This window comes from Macaca mulatta, chromosome 8, assembly GCF_049350105.2.
Source record: "Macaca mulatta isolate MMU2019108-1 chromosome 8, T2T-MMU8v2.0, whole genome shotgun sequence".
Classification (NCBI taxonomy): Eukaryota; Metazoa; Chordata; class Mammalia; order Primates; family Cercopithecidae; genus Macaca; species Macaca mulatta.
The window spans coordinates 57947846-57971696 of NC_133413.1; the positions used below are offsets into that span (position 1 = coordinate 57947846).

Sequence of the window (23851 nt, forward strand, 5' to 3'; positions counted from 1 at the left end):
CTCCTCAGGATATTATCCAGGAGAACTTACCCAACCTTGCGAGGCAGGGCAACATTCAAATACAGGAAATACACAGAACGCCACAAAGATACTCCTCGAGAAGATTAACTCCAAGACACGTAATTGTCACATTCACCAAAGTTGAAATGAAGGAAAAAATGTTAATGGCAGCCAGAGAGAAAGGTCGAGTTACCCACAAAGGGAAGTCCATCAGACTAACAGGGGATCTCTCAGCAGAAACTCTACAAGCCAGAAGAGAGTGGGGGCCAATATTCAACATTCTTAAAGAAAAGAATTTTCAACCCAGAATTTCATATCCAGCCAAACTAAGCTTCATAAGTGAAGGAGAAATAAAATCCTTTCAGACAAACAAATGCTGAGAGGTTTGTCACCACCAGGTCTCCTTACAAGAGCTCCTGAAGGAAGCACTAAACATGGAAAAGAACAACTAGTACCAGCCACTGCAAAAGCATGCCACATTGTAAAGACAGTTGATGCTAGGAAGAAACTGCATCAACTAACGAGCAAAATAACCAGCTAACATCATAATGATAGGATCAAATTCACACATAACAATATTAAACTTAAATGTAAATGAGCTAAAAGCTCCAAGTAAAAGACACAGACTAGCAATTTGGATAAAGAGTCAAGACCTATCAGTGTGCTGTATTCAGGAGACCCATCTCATGTGCAGAGACACACATAGGCTCAAAATAAAGGGATGGAGGAAGATCTACCAAGCAAATGGAAAACAAAAACAAAGCAGGGGTTGCAGTCCTACTCTCTGATAAAACAGACTTTAAACCAAAAGATGAAAAGAGACAAGGCCATTACATAATGGTAAAGGGATCAATTCAGCAAAAGAACTAACTATCCTAAATATATATGCACCCAATACAGGAGCACCCAGATTCATAAAGCAAGTCCCTAGAGACCTACAAAGAGACTTAGACTCCCACACAATAATAATGGGAAACTTTAACACCCCACTGTCAACATTAGGCAGATCAAGGAGACAGAAAGTTAACAAGGATATCCAGGAACTGAACTCATCTCTGCAGCAAGCAGACCTAATAGACATCTACAGAACTCTCCACCCCAAATCAACAGAATATACATTCTTCTCAGCACCACATTGCACTTATTCCAAAATTAACCATATAGTTGGAATTAAAGCACTCCTCAGCAAATGTACAAGAACAGAAATTATTACAAACTGTCTCTCTGACCACAGTGAAATCAAGTGGTACTCATGTCCCAGTACCAGAATCTCTGGGACACATTTAAAGCAGTGTGTAGAGGGAAATTTATAGCACTAAATGCCCACAAGAGAAAGCAGGAAAGGTCTAAAATTGACATTCTAACATCAGAATTAAAACAACTAGAGAAGCCAGAGCCAACACATTCAGAAGCTAGCAGGAGGCAAGAAATAACTAAGATCAGAGCAGAACTGAAGGAGATAGAGACATTAAAAACCCTCCAAAAAATCACTGAATCCAGGAGCTGGTTTTTTGAAAAGATCAACAAAATTGATAGACCGCTAGCAAGACTAACAAAGAAGAAAAGAGAGAAGAATCAAATAGACGCAATAAAAAATGATAAAGAGGATATCACCTCCGACGCCACAGAAATACAAACTACCATCAGAGAATACTATAAACACCTCTACGCAAATAAACTAGAAAATCTAGAAGAAATGGATAATTTCCTGGACACTTACCCTCTCCCAAGACTAAACCAGTAGGAATCTGAATCCCTGAATAGACCAATAGCAGGCTCTGAAATTGAGGCAATAATTAATAGTCCACCAACCAAAAAACGTCCAGGACCAGATGGATTCACAGCTGAATTCTACCAGAGGTACAAGGAGGAGTTGGTACCATTCCTTCTGAAACTATTCCAATCAATAGAAAAAGAGGGAATCCTCCCTAACTCATTTTATGAGGCCAACATCATCCTGATACCAAAGCCTGGCAGAGACACAACAAAGAAAGAGAATTTTAGACCAATATCCCTGAGGAACATCGATGCAAAAATCCTCAATAAAATACTGGCAAACCAGATCCAGCAGCACATCAAAAAGCTTATCCACCATGATCAAGTGGGCTTCATCCCTGGGATGCAAGGCTGGTTCAACATGTGCAAATCAGTAAACATAATCCAGCATATAAACAGAACCAAAGACAAAAAACCACATGATTATCTCAATAGATGCAGAAAAGGCCTTTGACAAAATTCAACAGCCCTTCATGCTAAAAACTCTCAATAAACTAGGTATTGATGGGACGTATCTCAAAATAATAAAGCTATGTATGACAAACCCACAGCCAATATCATACTGAATGGGCAAAAACTGGAAGCATTTCCTTTGAAAACTGGCACAAGACAGGGATGCCCTCTCTCTGCACTCTTACTCAACATAGTGTTGGAAGTTCTGGCCAGAACAATCAGGCAAGAGAAAGAAATAAAGGGTATTCAATTAGGAAAAGAGGAAGTCAAATTGTCCCTGTTTGCAGATGACATGATTGTATATTTAGAAAACCCTATCATCTCAGCCCAGAATCTCCTTAAACTGATAAGAAACTTCAGCAAAGTCTCAGGATACAAAACCAACGTGCAAAAATCACAAGCATTCCTATACACCAATAACAGACAAACAGAGAGCTAAATCGTAAGTGAACTCCCATTCACAATTGCTTCAAAGACAGTAAAATGCCTAGGAATCCAATTTATAAGGGAAGTGAAGGACTTCTTCAAGGAGAACTACAAACCACTGCTCAGTGAAATAAAAGAGGACACAAACAAATGTAAGAACATTCCATGCTCATGGATAGGAAGAATCAATATTGTGAAAATGGCCATACTGCCCAAGGTAATTTATAGATGCAATGCCATCTCCATTAAGCTACCAATGACTTTCTTCACAGAATTGGAAAAAACTAAAGTTCATATGGAACCAGAAAGACCCCGCATTGCCAAGACAATCCTAAGCCAAAAGAACAAAGCTGGAGGCATCACAGTACCTGACTTCAAACTATACTACAAAGCTACAGTAAGCAAAGCAGCACGGTACTGGTACCAAAACAGAGATATAGACCAATGGAACAGAACAGAGCCCTCAGAAATAATACCACACATCTACAGCCATCTGATCTTTGACAAACCTGAGAGAAACAAGAAATGGGGAAAGGATTCCCTATTTAATAAATGGTGCTGGGAAAATTGGCTAGCCATAAGTAGAAAGCTGAAACTGGATCCTTTCCTTACTCCTTATACAAAAATTAATTCAAGATGGATTAGAGACTTAAATGTTAGACCTAATACCATAAAAACCCTAGAAGAAAACCTAGGGAATACCATTCAGGACATAGGCATGGGCAAGGACTTCATGTCTAAAACACCAAAAGCAACAGCAACAAAAGCCAAAATTGACAAATGGGATCTAATTAAACTAAAGAGCTTCTGCACAGCAAAAGAAACTACCATCAGAGTGAACAGGCAACCTACAGAATGGGAGAACATTTTTGCAATCAACTCATCTGACAAAGGGCTAGTATCCAGAACCTATAAAGAACTCAAACGAATTTACAAGAAAAAAACAAACAACCCCATCAAAAAGTGGGCAAAGGATATGAACAGACATTTCTCAAAAGAAGACATTCATACAGCCAACAGACACATGAAAAAAATGCTCATCATCACTGGCCATCAGAGAAATGCAAATCAAAACCACAATGAGATACCATCTCACACCAGTTAGAATGGCGATCATTAAAAAGTCAGGAAACAACAGGTGCTGGAGAGGATGTGGAGAAATAGGAACACTTTTACACTTTTAGTGGGACTGTAAACTAGTTCAACCATTGTGGAAAACAGTATGGCGATTCCTCAAGGATCTAGAACTAGATATACCATTTGACCCAGCCATCCCATTACTGGGGATATACCCAAAGGATTATAAATCATGCTGTTATAAAGACACATGCATACGTATGTTTACTGCGGCACTATTCACAATAGCAAAGACTTGGAATCAACCCAAATGTCCATCAGTGACAGACTGGATTAAGAAAATGTGGTACATATACACCATGGAACACTATGCAGCCATAAAAAAGGATGAGTTCATGTCCTTTGTAGGGACATGGATGCAGCTGAAAACCATCATTCTCAGCAAACTATCGCAAGAACAGAAAACTAAATACCGCATGTTCTCACTCATAAATGGGAATTGAACAATGAGATCACTTGGACACAGGAAGGGGAGCATCACACACCGGGTTCTATTGTGGGGAAAGGGAGGGATAGCATTAAGAGATATATCTAATGTAAATGACGAGTTAATGGGTGCAGCACACCAACATGGCACATGTATACATATGTAACAAACCTGCACGTTGTGCACATGTACCATAGAACTTAAAGTATAAAAAAAAAAGAAAGAAATGATACTACACATCTACAACCATCTGATCTTTGACAAACCTGACAAACAAGAAATGCGGAAAGGATTCCCTATTTCATAAATGGTGTTGGGAAAACTGGCTAGCCATATGTAGAAAGCTGAAACTGGATCTCTTCCTTACTCCTTATACAAAAAAGTGCTCATCATCACTGGCCATCAGAGAAATGCAAATCAAAACCACAATGAGATACTATCTCACACCAGTTAGAATGGTGATCATTAAAAAGTCAGGAAACAACAGGTGCTGGAGCAATGTGGAGAGATCGGAATGCTTTTACACTGTTGGTGGAACTGTCAACTGGTTCAACCATTGAGGAAGACAGTGTGGCAATTCCTCAAGGATCTAGAAGTAGAAATCCCATTTGACCCAGCCATCCCGTTACTGGGCATTTACCCAAAGAATTCTAAATCATACTGCTATGAAGACACATGCACATGTAGGTTTATTGCGGCACTGTTCACAATAGCAAAGTTTTGGAACCAACCCAAATGTCCATCAGTGATAAGACTGGATTAAGAAAACGTGGCACATATAAACCATGGAGTGCTATGTGGCCATAAGAAAGGATGAGTTCCTGTCCTTTGTAGGGACATGGGATGAAGCTGGAAACCATCATTCTGAGGAAACTATCACAGAGACGGAGAACCAGACACCGCATGTTCTCACTCATAGGTGGGAGTTGAACAATGAGAACACTTGGACACAGGGTGGGGAACATCACACACCTTGGCCTGTCATGGGGTGGGGGAATTGGGGAGGGATAGCATTAGGAGAAATACGTAATGTAAATGACGAGTTAATGGGTGCAGCACACCAACATGGCACATGTATCCATATGTAATAAACCTGCACATTGTGCACATGTACCCTAGAACTTAAAGTATAATAAAAATAAATAAAAATAAAAGCAAAACTTGAAAATACTGTATTTACAGTCATTCTAATTGTTTATTGTTTACCTGGTTGTAGAGCTTATTAAAAATATCTTGACTAGAAATGAGTTGGAATATTTTTGAATCTTTATCCTTCTTTACTTCTCCATATTGATTTTGTAGAAATGTTTACCAATGTCAAATTGATACCAGTAATCTTTTGAGATAGGTTTCCAATCTGTTAATTTTATAGAAAAGATAATTAGGATATCTTAAATTGCTCAGTGCATTCGTCGTATCTTTATTCTGTTGGAGTTTGGCCTTTATAAATAACTTGTCTGGCTACGTTCAAAAGAATTAATTTGGATATAGATGGTAGGGCCTTCCTGAACTTTTGGTATGACTTAATTTTTTTAACATGAGATAGGTTTTTTACTAGAAATAGAATTGTTCATTGGAGGACATGGTGTTTCTTATCTTAAGTTCAAGTGCATCTGATCCGAACTCCCTGCAGGACAGTCCCTAATGGCCAAACTCAGCGGGAGATGCAGATTTTATCTGAGGGCTCCAGATACCGCTATGTGTAGAGAGCTCCTGTGCATATGTTTACTGTTGCTTTTACCTTTTGTCCTGTAATCCCCACAGTTTTCTTACGAGGTTCTAGGCTTGACTTTAACCAGATACTATTTTCAGAGTTCATTTTGCCTTTTTTTTTCCTGTAAGGTCACAGCATTGAAAAGCAACATTTGGCAAATAATTATCTAGATAATTGGCCAAAGAATACAGCATTTGCTTCTTGTATTTATTATGCATATCATTTTAAATAATACTGTTTAAGAGGTTCTAAGTATATTTTCAAGACTAAGAGTTTGGACTCTGGAGCCAGACTGCCTAGGCGTGCATCCAGCTACACCACTCATTAGACATTTAACCTTGAACAGATGTTTAACATCTTGGTGCCTCAGTTTGTCATCTATAAAATGGAATAATAATAGTACCTACTTCAGAGTATTGTATAAAGGGGAAGCATAAACGAGTTACTTAATGTAAACAGAATGATATGAAGAAGGGCTTAATAGGAAGTAGAGGTTGACATGTAGAGGTGCTATGGCATATTTCTGAGTATAAGAGGTTTTAACTTTTTTTCTGTTACATGTGCTACACACAAGGTCATTCAGAAATAATAACCTATAGGAAAACATACTAGGTTTTTCTATGGGTATTAATACTAGCAATATTATATATTAAAATATTTCCATCATAATTGAAAGAGCTATATATAGGCTGCAAGTAAAAAACATAACAAAAACAGTTACACCAATTGTGGGCATTTTTTGAAAGTTTTACTAAATGCCACATGGTGTGCTAAGTCCATTCTGGTTTTAACAGCTTGTTCCTCATCTGGCTAGTTATGTAATGTTGGAGAAGTTTCTTAATCTCTCTCTCAATTCTGGTTTTATCATCTGTGCAGTGGGTATTGATATCTCTTCTTTCTGCCTCAAAGGGATATTATTTGAATAAAGATAATGTGAAATGATTAATTAATTGGTAATAAGATAATAAACTTATGAGATAATACATTGATAACCTATATAGCAGGTAGCTATAGTGGTAATTAACAACTGATCTTGATTTTTGTTGATATTATAGTTATGTTAGGAGTTGATAACTTCTCTTTCTCTCTACATATATATGTATTTACTTATATTTGTAATTTACATTCACCTATATATTTATAAGCATAAATATATCTCAGTGAGTATATGTGTTCATTGATAGGTTAATGCTCTTCTGCAGTGCCTGCATATCTATCGTTATAAATTGTCTTTCTGCTGCACATGGAAGTTTTCTTTTTTATAACATTGGTATCCTTGCTGTGTGTTTGTGATTGATACTCAAATTATCTCTGGAGTCCAAATCAGGGACCCATACCTAAGTGCTCTTATTTGAGTGTTCTGTCAACAGTTGGCAAGATTATTCTTGACTGGAACTCTGAGCCCACTTTACAATTCTTTGTTTGCTCCCATCTGCTGAGCTCATTGGGAGCTTTCCCACCTCCATGGCAGCACTCATAGCTGTCCTTGTGTCCCTGGTACCTAACGAAGTGCTAGGTGCCGGCATATAGCAGGTGGTAAGTAAGCAGTACTTGTTTTAGGATTGAATAAGTGAACTAAGAAAGAATAGAAAAAGAGGTAAACTGATACCTAGCTATCATATTTCCAAGAATATGATATTTTTAGGACATAGTATTAGCCCATATTTCTAGGAATCAGAACACCAAGGTTCTAAGAAAACAAAAAACTGACTTATGAGGATATGGCCTCTAGGAAGAGAATGTGGTATTTTGCATGTTTTATCTGTTTGTCTCTGGTTGGGGGTTATACAATATAAATGTTCCAAATATTCTGAAGTTTTCCTTTTAACTAAATTTAGTACATTATAATTTATTAAACAGAGGTGGACTAGCAGAAAGACTGAATGGACTGCAGAATCGAGAGAGATCTGCTATTTCTTTGTGGAGACATCAATGTATTTCTTACCAAAAGACACTTTCAGGTAAGGCTGTGTGGGTACCTGAGACAATGTGTAAATAAATATTTTAGTTAAAAGAATTCTTACATTAAAATACATGAAGTTGATTATTAATATTTTCATGACTTTTTAAAAATTTTGTTTTTCCAACATTTTAATTTTGACATACAAAAACTATATATAATTAATATATATAACTTGATGAGTTTAAAAATAAGTATACTCTTATGAAACCATCACCACAATCTGTGCTATAAATCTATACCCTTGACCTCCAAAAGTTTTGTTCTATTCTTATCATTAAGAGCACTCTACCCTCTTAGCAAAATTTATTTTATTTTATTTCATTATTTAGAGACACGGTCTCACTGTTGCCCAGGTTGGAGTGTAGTGACATAATCATAGTGTACTGTAGCCTCAAACTCGTGGGCTCAAGCAAATCCTCTCACTTCAGCCTCCTGACTGGCTAAGACCACAGGCTTATGCCACCATGCCCAGCTCCTCTTAGCAAAATTTTAAGAATACAATACAGTATGTTAACTATAGACACGATACTGTACTGTAGATCTCTAGAACTGATCTATCTTACATAATCAAAACTTTGTACCCTTTGATGAGTACCTCCCTATTGGCAGCCACCATTGCAGTCTCTGCTTCTGTAGCCAGAGCACTTAGTCAAGAAAGAGAGATAAAAGATATCTAAGTTGGAAAGCAAGAGGTAAAGTTATCTCTGTTTGCAGATGACATGATCTTATATCTAGAAAACCCTATAAGACCCCCAGCCCCTGCCAAAAAAAAAAAAAAATCAACATACAAAAATCAATTGCATTTCCAATGAAATTTCTGTATGTTAATAATGAGTTTTCTTTTCTATTGGAAATTGAAAAAACAGTCTCATTTACAATAACATCAAAAAGAACGAAATTCGGGACTAGGCGTGGTGGCTCACGCCTGTAATCCCAGCACTTTGGGAGGCCGAGGCAGATGGATCATGAAGTCAAGAGATTGAGACCATCCTAGCCAACATGGTAAAACCCCATCCCTACTAAAAATATAAAAATTAGCTGGGCGTGGTGCTGCACGCCTGTAGTCCCAGCTACTTGGGAGGCTGAGGCAAGAGAATCGCTTGAACCCAGGAGGCAGAGTCTTCAGTGTGCCAAGATCGTGCCACTGTACGCCAGCCTGGTGACAGAGTGAGACTCCGTCTCAAAAAAAAAAATAATAAAATACTTAGGAATAAACTTAATCATGGATGTCAAGGACTTGTACTCTGAAAACTGACTCTTTTTTTCAGGTGTCTTACAGGTTTCAGAAATTATTCCAAGAGATGAGTTTATTCTTGCAAGGTCTAATGACTGAAAACTCTTGTTTTTCAACAAATTGCTTGATATTGAAAAGATCCCACATGTCTAGAAAAGCCTCCTCTCCTCCTAAACAGTGCTGATTTGGTGGTTTTTTCCTGTGTGTTCCCTCCATCTGGAGTTGGGGGATGGGTAGGTATGGGCACAGTCATGAATTCCAAACCAACTATTATTAGTCTTTCCTGGGGGATCATTGGGATATACATTTTAATAGGCTCCCAGGTGAGTTTTGCACATGCTAGAATATAAGAAACATTATTCTTAGAGTTGATCCCCCCATTCCCAATAATATATTCTACTAAATAGATCACTCAACTGTTATGTTCTCAACTATTCTATTACACATTTCTTTAGAAGACTTTTCAATTCTTATCTCATTTATTCCTTTTAAAATCCTTTCTGAGGCCAGGTGTGGTGGTTCATGCCTGTAATCTCCATGCTTTGGGAGGCCAAGTCAGGAGGATCACTTGAGGCCAAGAGTTCAAGACCAGCCTGGGCAATGTAGTGAAACCTGTTCTCTGCAAAAATGTAAAAATTAGCTGTACAGGGTGGCACACGTTACAAACGTCCTAACTACTCGGGAGGCTGAGATGGGAGAATCGCTTGAGCCTAGGAGTTCTAGGTTACAGTAAGCTATGATCGCACCTCTGCACACCAGCCCGTGTGACACAGCAAGACCCTGTCTCTTAAAAAATACAAAAAAATCCTTTCCCAGCTGTCACTTAGCAATTGCCTTCTCTCACATTCTTGTATTAAAGTACTGTAATATGAAGTACATATATATGTATCAGGATGACCTAATACGTATGACCCAAGAATACTTTTTCTTTTCTTATTTTATTTTATTTATTTATTTTTTTGAGACAGAGTCTCGCTCTATCACCCAGGCTGGAGTGTAGTGGCGCGATCCTGGCTCACTGCAACCTCCGCATCCTGAGTTCAAGTGATTCTTCTCCTCAGCCCCACGAGTAGCTGGGATTACAGGTGCCTGCCATCACGCCTGGCTAATTTTTGTATTTTTAGTTGAGACGGTGTTTCGCCATGTTGGCCAAGCTGATCTCGAACTCCTGACCTCAGGTGACCCACCCACCTCAGCCTCCCAAAGTGCTGGGATTACAGGTGTGAGCCATTGCGCCCAGTCACTTTTTCTTCTATACATATCTGTGGGTCAGTCCATTGTTACACTTATGACTTTGTTTCTTGGGGTTTTTTTTATGTTAATGATTACGACATTTAATAATAATCTTTACAACTCATTTGACCACCCTGAAGGCCAGGCAAACATAAAGGTTTCCTGGTCTTATTATTTAGGGAAGTCTTAATAGCACATTGGCTTAAGCACAAAAAATAATTTAATGGTACTTGTAATTGAATTCCACAGGGACCATGCTTCAGGCATATTGGTTTTGAAAAGGCTGGCAGTCGTTCTCTATGTGGTAATTCTCTGCTTCAAGTCCAATAAAAAAAATGCTTTCTTTCCAATATTTTACCAGAAATGCCCAAAATGACTTTCATTGATCTGGTAGAGACAGGAGTCCCTGCTTGAAATCATCCTAATCACTCTGCCCAACATGGGCTACAGTCAGTAACACACTACCAGCCATATCCTTAACTCCTGATTATTTTATTTCTGGAGTTATTTAATAAAAATCAGCAGGAACTATTTGCAATTCTACAGTATGTTATCTCATTTTAGTTTTTCAGTGATTCTTCATGTTCTCCTATTTTTATCAGTATTTGCATGTGTATATTTAACCTCTCAAATGTGAATGACCTTGAACGGGAGTGACCACTGTGTCTTATAATCTACCTCCCTCCATCTGTAAATAGTTTCTGTGTGTCACTCATTGCTTTCAATTTAGTTTGGGGTTCTATGCATTATAAACTTCTTTTGTTCTACTTGAACCAGAAAAATATTTCCTTGACACTTAAATTCTCAAATGGCTCCTCCTTCTTTTGCTTCCCTTCTTTTGCAGTAATGATATGAGAGAATGGTAAGCTTGAATTTCTTTCAACTGTATATAAATATTTGCATTACTGGGTTTCAGGAAGGCCACTTTCAGTTCTTAGTTTTAACATTAGTTTTGTGTTGGGTTATGGTGGATGGTGAGCTATCAGATGGAAAAGAGGAGCGTGGCACACAGGACTCTGGCTACTAGAGGCCTAAAAGGCCAGACCTGAAGACATCATTTGCTGCTGCATTGGCATTCATGCAGCACTTTTGTTTCGTTTTTCCACGTGAGGAGATGGAATGCTAATTCTGTGAGGACTCTTAGAGACCTTCCAGTCTGAGCCCCTCTTTGGCGGATTGCCTAGGGTAGGGAGGTGACTTGCTCTGATTATCTAGCCAAAGAAGAGACAGGGCCAAAAGTAGGCCTCCTGGTTCCCAGGGCCATGCTCTTTCAAACCCTGCCGCTCTTCTGCCATATGAAAATAATCATTTTACTCCTCTCCCAGTTTCCTCTTGATATTACTAGTGGGGAATAACCAAATAGTCCAAATTGGACTTTGTGTGTTTGGTTAAGGTAGCTGTCTTGAATTTTGCTGATGTTATTATAGTCTTGACAAATTGTAAATATCTTCCAAGTAGGAGCAAAACATGGGCAAACTTTGAATTGGTTCATAAATTCTTAAATAGTTTGGATTCTATCTGTCCTCTTTCCCCCTTCAACATGATCCTTATTGTTGTATCAAATTTGGAGGTTTGATGTTGGTGGGTACAATGCTGAAGGCTTACTACGTATTAAATCATTTAGTATGCAAAGTAATCTTCTAAAGGAGTTTGCTTTCCTTATTTTCCAGATGAAAAAACTGTAGGTTGAGTATATGCTATAGATGACTAAGCCCAGATTTGAACTGTCAAGTCCAAGTTCTTATTTGCTAATCTCTACAGACCTTCATTAGTTAATCTGTTTGGGCTGGAGAAAGTTAGGTTTAAGAAGACAAGGGATTAAGGAATTAGCAAAATTAGAAATATTAATACAAATGTTTTTCTTTGGAAAAAATCTTTCAGAATATAAGTCTGTATCACATTCTTGGGACAGCACTAATTGGCGAAGCATAGGACATAGGTTTGAAGGTTGCAGAGACTGTGTAAATTGTGGAACTGTATAGGATGTCCTAAAGTCTTATGATTTTGATGGGAAGTGACAGATTGTATTCTTAATTATTGATATTAATATATATAGAAATCACTAGACATTGTCATCCTGGTTACTCACTATAGTGAATTGATCAAATTGTCAAATATGTAGTTGACAGAGTGTCTTCTGCTTGTCTGGATAGAAAAGTACCAAGTTAAACATGTGTGACTGGTGGTCCAGAATGAAGGGAGAAAAAGGTGATTTTTTTGTTTGTCTCATAACCAAAACAGCTTATTTGGAATGTTCCTTACAATATCACTTCTTAAATTTTGTTCTAGATATTAAGTATAGCGTGTCAAACTAAGATTCTCCTTATTTATCTCCAGAGATGAGAAATTATGGTTTACAGAATTGATCTGTAGATTATAATGATTTAGCTTGAGATCTTTCTTTCCATGTGTCTTCCATTTGGGGAGCATTATTTAATTACCCATGGTTGAGAGGTATGTTTTTGTCTGTATATTTATCCAAGTTATTGTGTATGTCAGTATCCCACTCCCTTATATTGCTGGGTAGTATTCCATGGTACGAATGTGCCGCAGTTTGTTGAACTGTTCGTTGACTGAAGGGCCTTTGGTTCGTTTCCATATTTGAATCATTACAAATAAAACGTGCTGTGAACATTTGTATACCAGTTTTTGAATGAACATATGTTTTTATTTTTCTGGGATAAATGATCAAATGATTTAAAATGTTTGAATGTCTCTAACACATTATTCTGCCCTTTTTTTTTTGAGACAAAGTCTCTGTCACTGAGGCTGGAGTGCAGTGGCGCGATCTCGGCTCACTGCAAGCTCCGCCTCCCGGGTTCACGCCATTCTCCTACCTCAGCCTCCCGAGTAGCTGGGACTACAGGCGCCCGCCACCACACCCAGCTAATTTTTTTGTATTTTTAGTAGAGAAGGGGTTTCACCATGTTAGCCAGGATGGTCTCAATCTCCTGACCTCATGATCCACCTGCCTCAGCCTCCCAGAGTGCTGGGATTACAGGCGTGAACCACCGTGCCCAGCCTCTTCTGCCCTTTTAAAACACTTTGTATTTAAAAATAATTGTAGATTCACAGGCAGTTAGAAATAATACTGAGGGATCCCTTGTACCATGCCCCCAGTAATGACATCTTTTATAACTGTGGAATGACAGGACAGCCAGGATGGTGATCTCCGATACAGTCCATTGACCCTGTTCAGATTTCACCAATTTTACATGTATTTACTTGTGTGTCTATTTTTTTGTTTTATGTAATCTTATCACCTGTTACTGTGGTCTGAATTTTTGTATCCTCCCAAAATTCGTATGTTGAAACCTAATCACCAATTTGATGGTATTAGGAGGTAAGTAAGGCTTTTGGAAAGTGATTAGGTCATGAGGTGGAGCCCTCATGAAGGGAATTAGAAGAGACCCTTCTAATGTATCCTGTATCCTGTATCCATGTGAGGATACAGCAAGAAGAATCCATCTGTGAGAATGGAAGTCCTCACTAGACACAGAATCTGCAAGAGTGTTGATCTTGGACTTCCCAGTCTGCAGAACTGTGAGAAACAAATTTCTGTTGCTTCGAAGCCACACAGCTCTGGTTTTTTGTTATAGCAGCCAAGATGGGCTAAGATACTTGTGTAGATTCATATGACTGTCACATAGTCCAGACACAGAAGGGTCCATCACCACAAGGATTATCGAGCCACCCTTTATAGCCACAGTCACCTCTTTCCCATTCTCCTCCCTGATGCTTTGCAGCCACTAATCTGTTTAACATTTCCATACTTTGTCATCTAAGAAATGCTCATGCCTGTAATCCCAGCACATAGTTTGTCATCTAAGAAATGCTCACGCCTGTAATGCCCACAAAGGCGGGCAGCTCACAAGGTCAGGAGTTCGAGACCAGCCTGGCCAACATGGTGAAACCCTGCCTCTACTAAAAATACAAAAATTAGCCAGGTGTGGTGGCAGGTACCTGTAATCCCAGCTACGAAGGAGGCTGAGGCAGAGAATTACTTGAACCCAGGAGGCAGAGGTTGCAGTGAGCTGAGATCGTACCACTGCACTCCAGCCTGGGCGACAGAGGAAGACTCTGTCTCAAAAAATAAAATAAATTACAGAAATGGAATAATATAGTTTATAACCTTTTGGGATTGGCTTTTTTCACTCAGTATAATTCCCTGGAGATTTATCCAGGTTGTTGTGTATGTCAGTAACCCACTCCATATTGCTGAGTAGTATTCCATGGTATGAATGTGCCACAGTTTGTTGAACTATTTGTTGACTAAAGGGCCTTTGGGTTGTTTCCACATTTGAGTCATTACAAATAAAAGGTGCTGTGAACATTTGTGTACCAGTTTTTGAGTGAACGTGTTTTTATTTTTTTGGGATAAATGATCAAGAGTATAATTGTCAGGTGTTAGGGTAAGGGCATGTTGTTTTCTTATGTTAAAAAATGCATATGAATACCAAATATTTCAGTGAATTCTAACACATCTTTCTAGGCTCAAGAAATTTTATTTTTAACATCTTTGGTATGTGGATGTCAATTTTTCCTTTCTTCCTTCCTGGATAGCTGACTTTGCTGGGCTGTTTTATAACTCCTACTTGTAACTTTTAATAACAATCGATGTTTTCTTGCTTGTTGGTCCCTTCTAGTACATTTCAGTATAAAAGACATACATCTCAAGATTCTTTGTGATACACTGAGAAGGTATTGAGCTTGGCTTTAAAAGAGCAGCCAAAGGCCGGGCATGGTGGCTTATGCTTGTAATCCCAGCACTTTGGGAAGCCGAGGTGGGTGGATCACAAGGTCAGGAGTTCAAGACCAGTCTGGCCAACATGGTGAAACCCCGTTTCTACTAAAAATACAAAAATTAGCTGGGTGTGTTGTGGGCGCCTGTAATCCCATCTACTCAGGAGGCTGTGCAGGAGATTGAACCGGGAGGTGGAGGTTGCAGTGAGCCGAGATTGTACCACTGCACTCCAGACTGGCCAACACAGCGAGACTCTGTCTCAAAAAAAAAAAAAAAGAGCAGCAAGAGCCAGGTACAGTGGCTCATGTCTGTAATCCCAGCACTTTGGGAGGCTGAGGCAGGCTGATCACTTGAGACCAGGAGTTTGAGACCAGTCTGGCCAAATGGCGAAAAAGTATTAAAACTACAAAAAAAAACTAGCTAGGTGTGGTGGTGCACGCCTACAATCCCAGCTACTCTGGAAACTGAGGCATGAGAATCACTTGAACCTGGGAGGCAGAAGTTGCTGTGAGCTAAGATCGCGCCTCTGCACTCCTCGCTGGGCAACAGAGCAAGACCCTGTCTGAAAAAAAAAAAAAAAAAAAAAAAGAGCAACAAAAAGCATAGGTGTTGCACACAGAGGCCTTGCAGAGAACGGTTTGATGACATAGCATGGGATAGGCAGGGGAGCCGAGATCATACAGAGCTGGGTTTCACTTCCAAAGGCCTTGGCTGGATTTCACTTCCAAGGTGATGCCTTGGAAACCTGCACTTTAGAATGCAGCTGTGGCATAGAGAATGGACAGCTATAGAGGCAAGGGGAAAATATGTTCTGTTTATCTTCAGGAATCATTGTATTTTCCTTTTTTTAAAAGAGGAAACAGTTTCCCAACATTGCTTTGCTCATTATCTGCATGATGGTGAGCAGTGATTACTAAATGATACTCAAAGCATTGTGCATGTACATTAACCACAATTACCCTTCCAGTTAGGTCTTGCTCTCCTTACTTTAGAGATGAGGACAATGCAGACACAGGAGAATATGGATGGGTACAGCCCTGCGTGCCTGCCAGTGGGCAGCAGAGCCGGATTTACACTGGGCAGCCTACCTTGGTGGCCCATGTTCATAGCCCAGTTGTTTTGGGGGCAGGTCTGGGTGGTACTGAGTTCAGGAGATGTGAGTGCAGCAGTGGTTGCACCCTGGCTCCCTTGTTCGATCTCTGTTTAGTAACAGTATGACAAATATTTTCACAATATGTTTGATATCATAGTTTTTAAAACTAAAAGTAGTTACAAATGTTCTTTTATCTTTTTGAGTAGGGTCTCCCTCTGTTGCCCAGGCAGTACAGGGGTACCATCACAATTCCCCACTGCAGCCTTAAGCTCCTGGGCTCAAGGGCTCCTCCTACCTCAACCTCCAGAGTGGCTGGGACTACAGGCACATGCCACCACACCCAGCTGTTTTTAAAAAAAAAATTTTTGGCTGGGCACAGTGGCTCACGCCTGTAATCCCAGCACTTTGGGAGGCCGAGGCAGGCAGATCACGAGGTCAGGAGATCGAGACCATTCTGGCTAACATGGTGAAACCCCGTCTCTACTAAAAAAAATACAGAGAATTAGCCAGGTGTGGTGGCAGGCGCCTGTAGTCCCAGCTACTCGGGAGGCTGAGGTAGGAGAATGGCATGAACCCAGGAGGCGGAGCTTGCAGTGAGCCGAGACTGCACCACTGCACCTCCAGCCTGGGTGGCAGGGTGAGACTCCGTCTCAAAAAATAAAAAAAATAAAAAATAAATTGTTTTTCTCTATAGAAATGGAGTCTTGCTATGTTTTCCAGGCTGGTCTCAAACTCTTCGCCTCAAGGTAACCTCCCTTCTCAGTCTCCCAATGCATTGGAAATTACTGGCATTAGCCACTGCACCTGGACCCTTATATGTTCTTAAATGCAAAAAAACTTGCTGTGTTTTACAGGAAGAGAGTAAGGAAAAAAGAACAAGTGGTAACAAAGAAATTGATGGACTTCAGATAAATTATTTTTCATGATGAAATTTTTGGGGGGAAAGGGAAAAGTCTTGCTCTGTTGTCCTGACTGGCGTGCAGTGGCGCAGCATTGGCTCACTGTAACCTCCGCCTCCTGGGTTCAGACAGTTCTCGTGCCTCAGCCTCCTGAGTAGCTGGGATTACAGGCGCCCGCCACCATACCTGGCTAATTTTTGTATTTTTAGTAGAGCCTGCCTCAGCCTCCCAAAGTGCTAGAATTACAGGCATTAACCACCTTGCCCAGCCTTTAGCTGCCTATTCTTAAGCAAGATACTTTGTTTTTGAAATTTAAGATCATGTCCACTAGCTAATTTAAAAACAATGATTCTTTTTTTTTTTATTATAGTTTAAGTTCTAGGGTACATGTGCATAACGTGCAGGTTTGTTACGTATGTATACTTGTGCCATTTTGCTGTGCTGCACCCATCAACTCGTCAGCACCCATCAACTCGTCATTTACATCAGGTATAACTCCCAATGCAATCCCTCCCTGCTCCCCCCTCCCCATGATAGGCCCCGGTGTGTGATGTTCCCCTTCCCGAGTCCAAGTGATCTCATTGTTCAGTTCCCACCTATGAGTGAGAACATGCGGTGTTTGGTTTTCTGTTCTTGTGATAGTTTGCTGCAAATGATGGTTTCCAGCTGCATCCATGTCCCTACAAAGGACACAAACTCATCCTTTTTGATGGCTGCATAGTATTCGATGGTGTATATGTGCCACATTTTCTTAATCCAGTCTGTCACTGATGGACATTTGGGTTGATTCCAAGTCTTTGCTATTGTGAATAGTGCCGCAGTGAACATACGTGTGCATGTGTCTTTATAACAGCATGATTTATAATCCTTTGGGTATATCCCCAGTAATGGGATGGCTGGGTCATATGGTACATCTAGTTCTAGATCCTTGAGGAATCGCCATACTGCTTTCCATAATGGTTGAACTAGTTTACAATCCCACCAACAGTGTAAAAGTGTTCCTATTTCTCCACATCCTCTCCAGCACCTGTTGTTTCCTGACTTTTTAATGATCGCCATTCTAACTGGTGTGAGATGGTATCTCATTGTGGTTTTGATTTGCATTTCTCTGATGGCCAGTGATGATGAGCATTTTTTCATGTGTCTGTTGGCTGTATGAATGTCCTCTTTTGAGAAATGTCTGTTCATATCCTTTGCCCACTTTTTGATGGGGCTGTTTGTTTTTTTCTTGTAAATTTGTTTGAGTTCTTTGTAGGTTCTGGATATTAGCCCTTTGTCAGATGAGTAGATTGCAAAAGGAACGTACCTCAAAATAATAAGAGCTATTTATGACAGATCCACAGCCAATATCATACTGAATGGGCAAAAACTGGAAAAAATCCCTTTGAAAACTGGCAGAAGACAGGGATGCCCTCTCTCACCACTCCTATTCAACATAGTGTTGGAAGTTCTGGCTAGGGCAATCAGGCAAGAGAAAGAAATCAAGGGTATTCAGTTAGGAAAAGAAGTCAAATTGTCCCTCTTTGCAGATGACATGATTGTATATTTAGAAAACCCCATTGTCTCAGCCCAAAATCTCCTTAAGCTGATAAGCAATTTCAGCAAAGTCTCAGGATACAAAATTAATGTGCAAAAGTCATAAGCATTCTTATACACCAGTAACAGACAAACAGAGAGCCAAATCATGAATGAACTTCCATTCACAATTGCTTCAAAGAGAATCAAATACCTAGGAATCCAACTTACAAGGGATGTAAAGGACCTCTTCAAGGAGAACTACAAACCACTGCTCAGTGAAATAAAAGAGGACACAAACAAATGGAAGAACATACCATACTCATGGATAGGAAGAATCAATATCGTGAAAATGGCCATACTGCCCAAGGTTATTTATAGATTCAATGCCATCCCCATCAAGCTACCAATGAGTTTCTTCACAGAATTGGAAAAAAACTGCTTTAAAGTTCATATGGAACCAAAAAAGAGCCCGCATCTCCAAGACAATCCTAAGTCAAAAGAACAAAGCTGGAGGCATCACGCTACCTGACTTCAAACTATACTACAAGGGTACAGTAACCAAAACAGCATGGTACTGGTACCAAAACAGAGATATAGACCAATGGAACAGAACAGAGGCCTCAGAAATAATACCACACATCTACACCCATCTGATCTTTGACAAACCTGAGAGAAACAAGAAATGGGGAAAGGATTCCCTATTTAATAAATGGTGCTGGGAAAATTGGCTAGCCATAAGTAGAAAGCTGAAACTGGATCCTTTCCTTACTCCTTATACAAAAATTAATTCAAGATGGATTAGAGACTTAAATGTTAGACCTAATACCATAAAAACCCTAGAGGAAAACCTAGGTAGTACCATTCAGGACATAGGCGTGGGCAAAGACTTCATGTCTAAAACACCAAAAGCAACGGCAGCAAAAGCCAAAATTGACAAATGGGATCTAATTAAACTAAAGAGCTTCTGCACAGCAAAAGAAACTACCATCAGAGTGAACAGGCAGCCTACAGAATGGGAGAAAATTTTTGCAAAAACAATGATTTTTATTTAAATTGTATTATAGAGGGTAAGCAACCAAGTAATATTCTCAGTGTTTTTCAGTCATACAGAGGAAAATTTTGTATATGCTCATATTTCTGTGTTTATTGTTGTATGAAGTAAATGCTTTACTGGTCCCTATATCTGGTGGTGGAGATGGGATAGTGGGAAGTGAGGGTTACAGATACCAAGCTGGCAGGTCTCATTCATTTACTCAGCAGTTGCTCAGCAGGGGCCTCCAGTGTGCCAGACTCCTTGCTGGGCTCTAAAGACACACTGAATAAGCAAGATCTGGTCACTGCACCCTTAGACCTTCTCTTTAGTGGACTAGATGGATGACAAGCAGAGAGAGAGAAAATCAGGACAGGTTGGTAAAGTGGAGGGTCTGCATGATTGTGGTGGGAGCTGTGCAGAACAGGCTATGAAAGTGAGCTTCATATTTACAGTGGGTAACTATAACCTCTGTCTAGTTTATGAGCCAGAATATCAGTATGAGGTGGCTAAACAGTTTTGGGATGGTGGAAGTTTTCTTATTTATTTGTTCTTGCTAGAAAAATTATATTTTATGTAACAGATTTTAAATATTCCATATTTTAAATTTTTTTATTGTATAAGATTATTATATTTGAAAGATTTCTTTAGGTTATTATTGAAGTTCAGTAAGAAGCACTTTATTTAGTATACATTATATTCACACAGTAAAAAGTGAGTACAACTTAAACCTTTGGAAAATTGAGGGTGGGACAAAATTTCAGTTTAGGAGTACCTTTGCCATGTGAATATTTGCTTTTATTGAATTACCTTTTTGTATTGAAATATAAGAAACTACAGAAAACACAGATATACAGCTTAACAAGTGTTATATAGAAAGTGCCCGTATTACTACCAGTACTTAAAGAATAGAAATGGGCTGGGCGTGGTGGCTCACGCCTGTAATCCCAGCATTTTGGGAGGCTGAGGCAGGCAGATCACGAGGTCAGGAGTTCAAGACCAGCCTGGCCAACATGGTGAAACACCGTCTCTACTATGATAAAAAAAAAAAAAAATTAACCAGGCATGGTGGTGCACACGCCTGTAATCCCAGCTACTTGGGAGGCTGAGGCAGGAGAATCACTTGAACCCGGGAAGTGGAGTTTGCAGTGAGCTGAGATCATACCATTGTACTACAGCCTGGGCGACAGGGCAAGACCTGGTCTCAAAAAAAAGAATAATAATAGAATAGAAATAGATGGTTTTCTGTTCAGTATTTTTTAACTTACTACAGCAATATTGTAAATTGATGCATTGTGCCTTTTTATTTTTTCTTGCCAAATGGCTATAATATTTTGGCTAATCTTTTTTTTTTTTTTTTACTTTGTTCCTTACTACTTTCGTTCAGTATTTATTAAGCAACAAGTAGATTATCATCACTGACAGAACTGTCTCATTCCATCATTACATTATAATTCATTTTTCCTTGCTTCCTTTTTTAAGATATTAAACTTTCATTCTTTAGAAGGAAACAAAACCATATTTTATACTTGAAGATGTTTTAATAACTGTCTTAGTCTGTTTTGTGTTGCCATAATAGAACACCACAGACTGAATAATTGATAAATTTGTTTCTCACATGGCTAGAGGCTGGGAAGCCTGATACCCAACTCACCGGAAGGGAAAACAAGTGTGAGAGAGGGAGGGGAAGGTGGTAGAACTCATCCTTTAATGAGGAACCAACTTCCATGTAATGGCATTAATCCATGAGGGCAGAGCCTCAGGGTCTTATCACCTCTTAAAGATCACCTTTCAACACTGTTGCTTTGGAGATTAAGCTTCCAACACATGAACTTTGGGGGACACATTCAGACCATGGCAAGGACATCTGTAACTTTCCATTTATTGAAGTATGTTTTGAAGAATCAGAAGAAAGAAAGAAACAAAGCCTAAGAGATAAAGTATTATCTCTTAGGATTTGTAAAGGAGAAAAACTGTGATGACTTACTCATTGAATAATGTTGTATTTATACAATTTCAAGAGAAACTGAAATCATATACTATTTCCATATTCTGATGATTAAAATTAATACTCAGGATAACACTCCTGGACACTTCTAATGCTTTTAGACTTTCTTCACATTATATAATGGTTTGGAAATATTCGTAAATATTATAAATACTTTATAAATACTATAAATATAAAATGTCAGAAGCAGTTAACAAGGATTACCATTGGAAAAGGGTTGGGACAGGGTTTTTTTTTTAATATGCCTTTACGAAAGAAGAAATTTGTCAGAATCAAATATTGTTCTTACCATTATAGGGAGATAGATGTGAAGTGATAGTAAACTCCACCCTGAATTTTACTTATGAAGTACTAAAAAGTTATACTTCGTCAAGAAGTGAAAAATTCAGTAACAAGACTGGTTTTTGTAGTGCAGTCGTTTTCCAGAATGAAGAGTGTAGTGATCCTTTTTCCTTGGACAAGATTATCTGTCACCAGCCTGACAGGCTTGGTTTGTAATCTCCAGTACTTCTGCACCCTCCTTGTTACCTGTGTGAACGTTACATGAGTGTCTCTGTGCACCAGATGCAGGGGAACGGGGAGGCTGGGGCGGCCCTGACCCTCAGGCTACCTCAGGAGCAGTGGATGTGGTGCCCCACAGTGTAGCCCACAGAGTGGGGTTTCCTCGGTCTTGTCGCAAGTGTGTAGCCAGAAATCTGGTCCCCCACCTGTTTCTTACTGCTACCAGGAACTCCTCTGAGGCTGGGGGCCCCTGAGATGGGGTTGTGGTCCAGAGTCACCACTTGAGTGGCTGGGAGAGGAAGAAGGAAAGTTGGGGTCAGCAATTTTCTTTATGCTTTTTGTTTTGAGACACGGTCTCACTCTGTCACCCCAGGCTGGAATGCAGTGGCACAATCTCAGCTCACTGTAACCTCTGCCTCCCGGGTTCAAGTGATTCTCCCATCTCAGCCTCCTTAGTAGTTGGGATTACAGACATGCGCCACCATGCCCAACTTATGTTTTTTTGTAGAAATGGTGTTTCACCTTGGGAGGCTGAGACGGGCGGATCACGAGGTCAGGAGATCGAGACCATCCTGGCTAACACGGTGAAATCCCGTCTCTACTAAAAAAATACAAAAAACTAACCAGGCGAGGTGGTGAGCGCCTGTAGTCCCAGCTACTCGGGAGGCTGAGGCAGGAGAATGGCGTAAACCCTGGAGGCGGAGCTTGCAGTGAGCTGAAATCCGGCCACTGCACTCCAGCCTGGGCGACAGAGTGAGACTCCGTCTCAAAAAAAAAAAAAAGAAGGTGTTTCACCATGTTGGCCAGGCTGGTCTCGAACTCCTGACCTCGAATGACCTATCTGCCTTGGCCTCCCAAAGTACTGGGATTATAGGCACGAACCACCATGCCCGGCCTGGGATCAGCAATTTCTATACAGAAACTGATGTTAGCAGGAGAATGCACAAAGAATCCTGTGTAGATACGTGGATGTCTACAAGATTTCACTAATTTCCTTGATGCAGTATTTTCCAATAATTAAAGCCTAACTTGGGGTAAAAAATGGTAGATTGGTCATTCCTACCAAAGCAACTCAGTTGGTAAAATAAGATCCCTTTATTTAATTAAAAAATAAGTGTTAGAAAATACATATGATTTAATCTAAGTCTCCTAGTATTAAATATTTAAACCCAGAAAAGGTAGGTGTATGATGAGCTGCTTATTTAGCCAATTCTTGGCAATATTTTATGCCTTTAAAATCTTTAGTTTCTCTGGGGATTTTTTTATGTAATATGAAACATTATTAAAAACAATTTGTTTTTTTAGATTTAAGAAATGTGAATAACATGGTTTAAAGAAGGGTTGTTAATTTTGTAGGTCAGCATCTTTTAAAAAGTCATTTAAAATTTGTCCTTAAACTTCTTTGCTACATTGTCTTCTCCCTCCCTGTGTTTCAGTTGAAGGGATACTGCCAGTGCCCACTCAGCATGGGTCAGCTCTGATTTGGCCAGAGAGGTTTTGCTTCCGTTCCTTTTCTTATATCCCCTTTCCTCTGGGGTCAGGGGAGCTGACTCTGGGTTATCTCCAGCTTCCCTCTGACCAATAAAACCACAAAGCCAACTAGTGCTCAAGCTTTATTTTTCCCTCTGTTATATCCTTACCCACGTTTCAGTGCAGCAGTGATATTTAGTATTGTTCTTTGTAGTCATGGGCCAG

General features: G+C 39.6%; 1 protein-coding gene across 44 annotated transcripts in view; it reads left to right on the forward strand.

The window, feature by feature from the left end:
- Positions 1-23851, forward strand: part of SPIDR (scaffold protein involved in DNA repair) — a 481215-nt gene that overhangs the window by 158950 nt on the left and 298414 nt on the right. For 40 of the 44 annotated variants that reach the window (XM_077943592.1, XM_077943599.1, XM_077943602.1 and 37 more), the window contains one exon: positions 7794-7894. The exons of 2 other annotated variants lie outside the window; for them this stretch is intronic. In XM_077943592.1, the coding sequence (XP_077799718.1) occupies positions 7794-7894 (101 nt within the window). Of the gene's footprint in view, positions 1-7793; positions 7895-9164; positions 9364-23851 lie in introns of those variants that run through there. 2 more of the 44 variants (XM_077943617.1, XM_077943621.1) reach the window with 1 other exon arrangement.